The 11,474-nt window shown below is 39.3% G+C and overlaps 1 protein-coding gene across 1 annotated transcript; it reads right to left on the bottom strand.

The window, feature by feature from the left end:
- Window positions 1–5,387: 5,387 nt before the first annotated feature.
- On the bottom strand, window positions 5,388–10,595 carry ugt5d1 (UDP glucuronosyltransferase 5 family, polypeptide D1). The gene is made up of 3 exons (XM_028595940.1): window positions 10,317–10,595; window positions 9,508–10,221; window positions 5,388–5,972 (listed from the first exon to the last, which is right to left on the bottom strand). The coding sequence occupies exons 1-3, from the start codon at window positions 10,593–10,595 to the stop codon at window positions 5,388–5,390; spliced, it is 1,578 nt and encodes a 525-aa protein (XP_028451741.1).
- Window positions 10,596–11,474: the final 879 nt, after the last annotated feature.

Here is an 11,474-nt window from a genome sequence, read left to right on the forward strand (position 1 = left end):
GCTTAGAATAATAAAATGATAGCTCAGAATCAGTTTGTGTACAATGGTGCATAACTTGGCCCCTAGGGCATTGAGCAGACAATATGGTTTGTGCTCCTTATTTTCTCCTTATCTATCTTATTTTGATAGATTCTTACCCCAGCCATACCAAGGAAGGCAAACACACCATGTACACCAGATCGTAACCTGTTACATAGTAGGTTTGACAGACTTTGTTAATCATCAGCTGTTAAATAATTCATGTGAAGTAACTAATCAAAAATCATTAGCAGCTAGGGCTCCCCAGTACTCGTCACTGTTCACATTCAACTCTGCTGTGTAGCACTTCATTCAAGATAGAGGTGGGCTGACTGGGTTTTGCTCACAGTTTAAAGGTTCCAATGGATTTAAAAGATTTTGTCACAAGCTCTCTTTACAGTTTTTTACAATTGCTTACACACTAAAATTAAAACTTTCCCACAATTAACAAAACCTTACACTCCACGAGCAAAACACTGGCCTAGATTTGCACAACTGTAAGCACATTGTCAGCTTCACACTTTTTGCAAAACATCACACACAGTGATTTGCAAAACACTAAACACACTTGTATGCATTTGACACAGAAGTTTATCATGATGTCATTTCCTTGCAATTTCAAAGCAAAGGCTTTCAAATGAACACACCCATGAACCAATTGGTTAAACACAGCCACCAGGTACGCAAACACATGATTGCTTAATTGTAGACACACCAATCAGGTTTAAGCACTATATAAAATGCAGCAGGTAAGTTCACCTGCCTTCAACCAAAATGGAAGGAGTCAGAAGAAGAAGACTGAGAGTGAGAGGGGGAATCCACAGAGGAGGAGAAGGAGGTAGAGGAAGAGGCCCAGCCAGAGGTAGTGGCTGAGGTGGAGGTAGAGGAAAAGGGGGAGGGAGAGGGAGAGGGAGAGGGAGAGGGAGACCTGAAGCCGGAGAATATGCTCAAAGAAGAAGAGGACCAAATTTATCAAATGAAAGTCGCGCAACACTAGTGGACCATGTTGTGAACCACGGATTGATGCTGAGGGAGGAGAAGAAGAGTTTAGCCAAATCTTAGTAGATATACAGTGGTATCTGTCATAAGGACATTTCGACAAGGAAACAGGTACAAGAAAATCTGTCTACAGTTACAGTAATCAGCTGCTCATTGTATGCACCATATCAGCACTTTTTATACCCCTCCCTGTGACATTTGAGGATTGAGGGTTGAGAACAACAAGGAGGAAGGGGGCCCATATTCATGGGAGGGTTTACTATCTCTGGCCCCAGGCTCAGGTACCCCTCATTCAGGCCATGGAGGACGCCTGTAACCAAGTCGACGCCGCAGCTGTGCAAGGATGGATTCGACATTCAAGACGGTTGTCTTGCCAATGAGGATATTGCCTGTGATTTTGATTAAATTCTCTGGCCAGATCCAGCTAGGCGAAGAGATAATGCTTAGTATTTTCTGTACTTTTTCAGGTAATTTTTTTTGTTTGTCTGTTTTTTCTGTGATTGTAACCTGTACTGGATACAATATTTTAGGTTTGTCTGTTGTTTGTGGAGCTAACCGTGTTATGCACACAACTGTTGTAGCATGAAAACTGAGACTTGTTTTGTTGTTGATTCTCCATGTCGACATGTTGACTGATTTGGGTATATGGAGAGAAATAAATTATATTTTCCTCAGTCTGCAGTATTGGTCTTGTGTAGTGTTAGTTTTAGTTTAGACTTTTATTTGTCCCCGTAGGGCAATTGGTTCTGCAGCAAGACATAAACACAGGACAGTCACAAATGCAAGACCAAACTACATAAAAATACTTACTACATAAAAATACTTGTTTGGTGAACTTATTGTATATTTTCACTTTCTCTGTGTAGTTCATTTACAGTACTCTACACTGAGAAGTAGAATTGCTAAAAGTTTGTTTTAGGTTAGCAACAGCAGTGTGTATCTGGTTCAAACATAATTAAAGCGTAACTCTCGCCAAAATGCATCCTAGGGTATTTTTGTGAATGTACGTGAGTCAAACTTTAGTTTAAAAGCATAATTAGGACCGAATCGCCACTTTTAAGATTCACCGTATAGTCGTTTTTGGGTCAAATGGCTTTTTGAATGGGGGTGCTAGGGGCACTCTCATGCTAGTCTCAAAATAGCTATTTTAGCTATAAGAAGGCTCGACACAACATGAAACTGTGCTTCAAGTATCACCAGGAGCTCTACACCTTAACGAAAGCATTGACAACATTCTTTGTGTACATAGATTTACTAAAAAAGTTTTTGAGCAACTCACCGCAGCTGTTGTTGTTTCCGGCCACTCACACCTCGGTGGTCAAAACGAGTCGATATCCGAATGCGAATGAACAGACTCCATATGAGGCTCCTTTTTCAACTACAAGGTCAATATTGTTTTTCAATAACGACAAAACAACGACTTATCCGTGCATTTATATGGAACTAAGTTTTAGGAGCTTTCCGTCTTTACTCTCCTCCCTGTTACGGTGCATTCGGAAATCGATTGTTTTTGACTGATAAAATGGCTGCGGCCAGAAACAACAACAGCTGCGGTGAGTTGCTCAAAAACTTTCAAAAACAATGTTGTCAATGCTTTCGTTAAGGTGTAGAGCTCCTGGTGATACTTGAAGCAAAGTTTCATGTTGTGTCGAGCCTTTTTAGTATTTTGAAAATAGCTATTTTGAGACTAGCGAGTGCCCCTAGCACTCCCATTCAAAAGGCCATTTGACCCAAAAACGAGAATACGGTGAATCTTAAAAGTGGCAATTCAGTCCTAAATATGCTTTTAAACTAAAGTTTGACTCACGTACATTCACAAAAATACCCTAGGATGCATTTTGGCAAGTTACGCTTTAAGTCAAATGAAACGTGTGTTTCATATGGTAACAAAATATGTTTTTTTATAAATTAGTGTAGTTTTTGCAAGAGTGTTTCATTTTGCAAAGGGTCTGAGGTGTTCTGCTAATTGGGTGTGTGGTTGTGCTAATTGTGTGTAGTGTTTTGAAAAAGACGGTCCCTGTTTTCAAAATTGTGCTGTTCTCAATTCATCGTGTCGTCTTATCTTCGTTTTTTCCTGCATCCACCGTGTGTGATTGTGTGTGTGTGTGTGTGTGTGTGTGTGTGTGTGTGTGTGTGTGTGTGTGTGTGCGTGCGCGCGTCAGTCGCAGGGGAAATGGAGCAGCAGCCCCGCCCGCTGCAGAGAGGGCCAACAGTATTGAAACAGCAGCCGCTGACTTTATAGTGAAAAAACGTACATTGATGATACACAGCGTACATTGATGTTACTGTAAAATGTATACAGGTTAGCAGGACGATCTGAAATGTCTTTCGCTGTACGTTTTGTTGGTAAATGTGAGATGTTCGAGTCACACACACGTCTCGTCTTAATAACAGAAACAAGGAAATTAATTTGACCCGTTCGCACTCCCGCTTGGTCAGTGGCTGAACGTGGGACTGCTGGGATTGTCGCAAGTAATGAAAATGCGATAGGGGACCCCGGCTGTCAATCAATATCTTCCAGTGATGTGGGCCCCTGATTGTACCGGACCCGTAAGCACTACTTTCCCTGCTTACTGATAGTTACGCGTCTGGATTCGACATTCAAGAAGGTTGTTTTGCCAATGAGGATATTGCCTTTGATGTTGATGAAATTCTCTGGCCAGATCCATCTAGGCGAAGAGATAATGTCTAGTATTTTCTGTACTTTTTCAGATCATTTTTTGGTTTGTTTTGGGGTTTTTTTGTGATTGTAACCTGTACTGGATACCGTATTTCATGTTTGTCTGTTGTTTGCTGAGCTAACAGTGTTTTTCACACTACTGTAGTAGCATGAAAATTGGGACATGTTTTGTTGGGATTCTCCATGTTGACTGATTTGGGTATATGGAGAGAAATAGCAGCATTGGTCTAGTGTAGTGTTTGGTGAATTTATTGTAAATTTGCACTTTCTCTGTGTTCTTCATTTACAGTACTCTAATCACTGAGAAGTAGAAATGCTAAAAGTGTTTTAGGTTAGCAACAGCAGTGGGTAACCGGTTCAAACATAATTAAGTCAAATGAAACATGTGTTTCATATGGTAACAAAATATGTTTTTTATAAATTAGTGTATAGTGTTAACTGTTTCATTTTGCAAAGGGTCTGAGGTGTTCTGCTAACTGGGTGTGTGGTTGTGCTAATTGTGTGTAGTGTTTTGAAAAAGACGGTCCATGTTTTCAAAATTGTGCTTAAGCTATTGAAAAAAACTGTAATATTGTAATGGTGACAACAAAACTGTTGGTGCATCCACATCGAAAGGAGTTGGTTGGGGTGGTTTGGGCATCTGGTAAGGATGCCCCCTGGGCGCCTCCCTAGGGAGGAGTTCCAGGCACGTCCAGCTGGGAGAAGGCCTCGGGGAAGATAATTTTAAGAACCTTCTCTATTAAAGCTCAAATATTGGGTAATAGCTGGTTTCGCTATTGCTACTGTTACAACTGACTTTTCAGTGTGACTAGGTCACATTACTTCTGTTTTACCCTTAAGTCTCAGGTAAAGGCAAAAAATCCACTCTGGGTGCAGTGCTACTTACTATAGTGAGTCAAACGTCAAGGATAATGGAGTGCCGTGGTAGCCGTTGAAGGGCAGCAAAAGAAAATGAGGTTGAACATTGGTTTTGCCTTTTGAAGGCTCTGAGGATGGACAAAGGTACACCCAAGTTATTAATTATCTGTTGGAAAGATCATAATCCAAAGTAAAACACTGGACCCCCTAGTACTTCTGGTACATGAACTTAAATTTTTCCAGCACACAAACTCCCCTCCCCTGCTTGAAAGCTCTTTGTTTTAGGACCCACCCTTCCACCTCAACCTCCTCCATAGATGGAGCTTCGCGGTCTTATACAGCAGCAGTCAATGTGGTGCATAATATGTAAAATACATATGAATTACAGTGCATTACTTTTCATAGCTATATGTATGAATGGTTCATGAGAACAGCCTGAATATGAACACATCAATCTAGTCAAGTGCAATCTCGGTAAATGTCACCTCTGATAAACAGACAAAAAAAAATGTTTTCTTTTTGCTTAATTTACAGATTGAGAGAGAGAATCCCAAGATCTCCCAAAATCAGACTATCACAAATTATTCATGGGTATTATGGAATATAAATCTTAATCTATCCAAATACATTTGACAATTCATTTAGAAACATAAAGGGGTGACATTTCTTTATCTACTGTATATCTAGATTTAACATGGCTAAATCAACTGATTAATTTACTTCAGAAATACTAAATAAATACAAATGAGATATCATAAGATGTATGTCTTTGTCCAAATATAATGCTTTAGAGAACTCATTGTAGCATATTTCTGAACCAATTTGACCTTAATCAGTGTTGTTTGGTTTTGTTCATTGTTATAGCTCTGCAGCATAGAAACCTGAAAATGGCCAAAGTAGAAAGAAACAGTACAGTTGCTGCAGTCAGCAATAGTAGCAGTACATCTAAACAGTAGTATGCATACCAAGGCATCTTATAGGCCTCTGTACGCAGATGAGGAGCCCCTTTATGGCGCATCACATATTCCACCCAGAAGATGGCCTGATCCATAGGTGGCATCGGCTGATCTCTGTGCAAACGTGAGAGTCTTTGCATGTTCTGTCTGTAGCTGTTGTGATAGAGCACTTCGTGAATACCTTGCTCAAAACTTTGGCCATTAACATCAGCTAGCTGAATGATCTTTCCGGCACCTCTCTCCTGCAGACGTAAAAGGTTGTCATACTGGTCAAAGAACAAGGGTATACCGAGCACAGGGACCCCGTGGTAAATGGCCTCCTGGACTCCGTTGGTTCCTCCATGAGCTACAAAGACTTTGGTCTGCGGGTGGCCCAGGAGGTCCTTCTGTGGCATCCAGTCCATTATCAGGGTGTTGTTTCCCACAGTAGAGGGACGCTCCCCCTTGTGCCTCCAAATCACCTGATCCGAAAATGAAATCATTGTAAATTTACTGTATATATACACCAGCAGTTATTAATGTGTTAGTATGACTTTATGCAGTGGATTAATTGCTTCCTAAGTATCTGTAAGACTCCCTATGTTAAACACTAAGCATTTTGAATTTCTTTTTGACTCATTATTGTAATTATTATTAAGTGGGAAAAGGGAGTGGAATGAGATTAAATACAGGAGAATAAGAACCGAAGAAACTATATCTGCATTTAGAAATTAGTTAATAAAGTATAATTGGAAGGAAGTAAGAAAGGAAGCTGACCTTAATACTATATATGAACTATTTGTAGACATATTTACAACTCTATATAATAAAAACTGTCCGATAAAACAATATTGCAATAAAGGGAAATATTCAAAAAACCCTGGATGCCCAAAGTAATTCAAAATGCCTGTAAAAAATACCCTTTATAGGAATTTAAAAAAATATATAATGAAAGAATCTGAGTTAAAATATAAGACATACAAAAACAAATTATCTAACATAATGAGGGTATGTAAGAAGGATTATAATAAATTACTAGAGAATAACAAATATAATGTGAAAGGAATATGGAATACAATAAACACCATTATTACAAAAGGACTTAATAAATTGAATTATCCGGAAAACTTCAAGGACAATGACATGATGTTGACAAATATGAATGAGGTGTGTTTTTTTTTTGTTTTTTTTTGTTAATGTGGGCCCTAAATTGGCCAGAGATATAAAGTACACAGGGATGAAATGCTCCATCATGGACCATGTGGAAAAAAATATACTCATGCTCATTATTTTTGGGAACTGTAGAAAACAAAGAAATTATAGAGATTATAAGTAAAAGTATGAATAAAACTTCAAAAGATTGTGACGACATTGATATGTCTCTAGTAAAAAAAGTAATAGATGGGAGTGTAGACCCGCTAATATATATACACTCACCTTAAAGATTATTAGGAACACCTGTAAGATTTCTCGTTAATGCAATTATCTAATCAACCAATCAAATGGCAGGTGCTTCAATGCATTTAGGGGTGTCGTCCAGGTCTAGACAATCTCCTGAACTCCAAACTGAATGTCAGAATGGGAAAGAAAAGTGATCTAAGCAACTTTGAGCGTGGCACGGTTGTTGGTGACAGGCTGGTTTGAGTATTTCCCAATCTGCTCAGTTACTGGGATTTTCACGCACAACCATTTCTAGGGTTTACAAAGAATGGTCTGAAAAAGGAAAAACATCCAGTATGCTGCAGTCCTGGGGGGTGAAAATGCCTTGTTGATGCTGGAGGTCAGAGGAGAATGGGCCGACTGATTCCAGATGATAGAAGATCAACTTTGACTCAAATAACCACTCATTACCACCGAGGTATGCAGCAAAGCATTTGTGAAGCCACAACACGCACAACCTTGAGGCGGATGGGCTACACCAGCAGAAGACCTCACCGGGTACCACTCATCTCCACTAAAAATAGGAAAAAGGGGCTACAATTTGCACGAGCTCACCAAAATTGGACAGTTGAAGACTGGAAAAATGTTGCCTGGTCTGATGAGTCTCGATGTCTGTTGAGACATTCAGATAGTAGAGTCAGAATTTGGCGTAAACAGAATGAGAACATGGATCCGTCATGTCTTTTTACCACTGTGCAGGCTGGTGGTGGTGGTGTAATGGTGTGGGGAATGTTTTATTGGCACACTTTAGGCCCCTTAGTACCAATTGGGCATTGTTTAAATGCCACAGCCTACCTGAGCATTGTTTCTGACCATGTCCATCCCTTTATGACCACCATGTACCCATCCTCTGATGGCTACTTCCAGCCGGATAATGCACCATGTCACAAAGCTCGAATCATTTCAAATTGGTTTCTTGAACATGACAATTAGCTCACTGTACTAAAATGGCCCCCACAGTCACCAGATTTCAACCCAATAGAACATCTTTGGGATGTGGTGGAACAGGAGCTTTGTGCCCTGGATGTGCATCCCACAAATCTCCATCAACTGCAAGATGCTATCCTATCAATATGGGCCAACATTTCTAAAGAATGCTTCCAGCACCTTGTTGAATCAGTGCCATGAAGAATTAAGGCAGTTCTGAAGGTGAAAGGGCGTCAAACACAGTCTTAGTAGGGTGTTCCTAATAATCCTTTAGGTGAGTGTATATATATATTTATATATATATATATATATACATATTAAATAATAAATCTATTATTTAAAACAGGAGTATTTCCTGACAAGATGAAAGTAGCTAAAGTCATTCCATTGTATACATCTCGTGACTCACATATTTTTCCATAACTATAGACCGATATTCTTGCTTTCTCAGTTCTCAAAAATACTTGAAAAACTATTTGTCACAAGGCTAGATAATTTCATTGATTAAAACAATTTACTAATGGACAGTCAGTATGGATTCAGATCCGGTAGATCAACATCTGTGGCACTAATTGAGTTAGTAGAAAGATCAACAAATTGTATTGAAAACTAAAACTATGCAGTGGGGATTTTCATTGATCTAAAAAAATCTTTTGATACTGTTGATCATGAAATCCTGTTAAAAAAATGGAAAGTTATGGTATCAGAGGTGTGGCCTATAACTGGATAAAAAACTATATTGAAAACAGGAGTCAGTTTGTTCAAATGGGTAATCACCGGTCAGTAAGCCTTAGTATTTCGTGTGGCGTTCCACAGAGGTCAGTTTTAGGACCGAAACTGTTTATCCTTTACCTAAATGACATTTGCAAAGTATCAAATGTACTAAAATTTACTATTTTTGCAGATGACACAAATATTTTTTGTTGCGGGGATGACTTGCAGCAGATGCTGGAAATGACACACCGGGTACTATGAGCACACTAATCATCTGTTTTTGAATTCACATGTGCTGAAATTTATGGACATTGTCACGTTCAAAACGGCACAATTTATGTTTAAATTTTAAGTTTTTTAAGAAAATTTAAGTTAAAGAAAATAATTTACCATGTAACATATGCGCAATTTTTAATGAAAGAGACGGGGGATATCATCTAAGAGGACATTGTATGTTTAAACAACCTCTTGTGCAAACTGCTGTTAAAACATGTGTGTTTCAGTTTGTGGGGTGACCTTATGGAATGGACTGAACAATGACATCAAACAGAGCCATAATATCATTAAGTTAAAAAAATACATTAAAGAAATCAATACTTGACCAATACAGAAAAGAATAGACCAAAACATAGGAATGGAATTGTAAAGGTATTGTTGTAAGTTATTGTAAGACCTGAAAGATTGTATGCTGTATTTGCATATCTATTAGTAGGGGCAGAACCTAATAAGCTATTTGCTTCTGCCTGCTCCTTCTCAAACTTATACTTATAAGTAATTCTGATTGTTTGCGTTTGAATTTTGGGGTTTTCATTTTAGTTTTTTTTGTTGCAACATTGTTGATTGTTCGAGATAAACAATAAAATGAAATTAAATGAACTGCACGTTTCAGTCTTTTTAACATTGCACGTCTTTGCAAAATCACTGAGCATGTGTTACCTTGTGAGGCATCTTGGCAAAGACACCGGCGATTTCATCTGCAACCTCTTTGGGCAAAGCGTTGACCAAAGTTCCCAGAGTCATGATGATAACTCCGTGCTCCCCTGCACTCTGAACAAACTCCTCCAGGTCTGCTGGCAGAGGTTGGGCTGGTTTGCACTGGAACCCTCCTATGTAGATAACATTTGGCATTGTGGGCCGAGGGAATTCAAAAACAAAATCTGACCGGAACAGCCAAATATCTGCTTCCTGAAGAAGCGAGATGATGTCACATCCACCCTGGATGTATTTATCACAGATGGCATCATAGCTCGGCCCCACCATGAATTTCTGCTGGAATACTACAACGCCGTAGAAAAGAATGTTCTTGACCCTTTGGATGAAATTCATTTTGTCCGTTAAGCCCGATCCTGGCGCTGGGATATAAGAGACTGGTGAAGGGGCTATCGCAAACTGGCCTTCACCGCTGGTGATCCAGCGAACATTAAGCACCACGGGCAGATTAAGATACTTGGCTAGTACGAGCCCTGGTGCTATAGCTGGGTCAGTGAGAACAAGATCAAATTGGGAATCCTGTAAGCTTTTGACCATATTTTCATCATCAAAGAATCGAGTGAGGGCATCAGCCCACAATGAATGAGCCTCAGAAATCATAGACATGAAATCCTTGGTGAGTTTGAAGAAAGTAAGTGCTGAAGCCCCCTCTCTCTGCGCCTGAGCATAAAAAAACAGTGAAAAAGTGATCATCTTAATATTTGAATGACAAATTGAGCCATGTGGGGTTCAAGAGATAAACCATAATGACATACCCTCATATGCTCCTGTAGGTACACCTCAAAGAAGCGCTCGAAACCTGTATCCATTTCTATGGTAATGGATTTGTAGAGGGGAGACTTTTCTGAGATGTACCAGCTGGTGGAGGACCTTATCACAGTGATGCTGTGTCCTTTGGCATGAAGTTCTTCCAGCAGGATCTTCATATTTATCCAGTGGCTGCCGTCCACAGGGAACACCAGAATCTTTCCTCCATCACAAGGTGGTGTGAAGGAAATCAGACATACACTGAGGAATACAAATATTCCACACATACGATGCAATGACATGGTTTCTGGAATGTAAGAGATAGATAGTAACATGAGAAATCTCTTCAGTTTCAACATTTCGTCTAGGAGAAAAGACGAACAAGTTCATGGATTAGTGTCAGGTAAAATTGATATAAAGATACAGTTTCTGCTGGTAAAACAAATCTGAATCTACAGGTATTTTTTTAGAACAAAAAGTGTGATACTAAGTACAACTTGATATTTTTGCTGAAATTTACTTACCCATGCCCAAGACTGGCAACTCGCCTGAAGACCGATGGTTCATCTAAAGTATTCCTTATATAGTTGAGTTCAAACTCCAGTGTCAGAGATGGTCATTCCCCTTGGATAAAAATTAGTTACTTATTGCCCCACGTGTCACATGAAGGTATGGCACTGCGAATGCACTGCAGATTACAAACTAACTGATTATTTCTTCTATGTCATGACATCATAGTTTCATTACTTCTTTGAGTAGTGTTAATCTGCTGGTAGTGTCCTGCACAGTCTAGTTTTGCGAATGCGTTTTTCTCTTTCACACAAGCATTCCTCAGAAGAACCTGTGACCTCTTTCATAAGAGTATTAGAGTGGGTTGTGTAATGTTAACCCTCATGAGTTTCATGCATATCATGTTAAACGTGCAAATAAATACCTGGAGAAAATACAAATGGGTTAACTGATTAATGTTGCCGCTTTTATGTTTTAAGCAGTTAGTCATGCAGATATTTTCTGCAGGTTTTTGACATGGAGGTTTGTTTACTACAATTTGTCCCAAATATAGCTGCCAGTTGAATGTAGGTTGCAGGTCTCAGAACTGAACTCAGTTGATCTGAGGCATGTACTCTCATTTGCAGATTGAGAGAGCAGGTATACACTTGCCAAAT

This window comes from Perca flavescens, chromosome 13, assembly GCF_004354835.1.
Source record: "Perca flavescens isolate YP-PL-M2 chromosome 13, PFLA_1.0, whole genome shotgun sequence".
Lineage (NCBI taxonomy): Eukaryota > Metazoa > Chordata > Actinopteri > Perciformes > Percidae > Perca > Perca flavescens.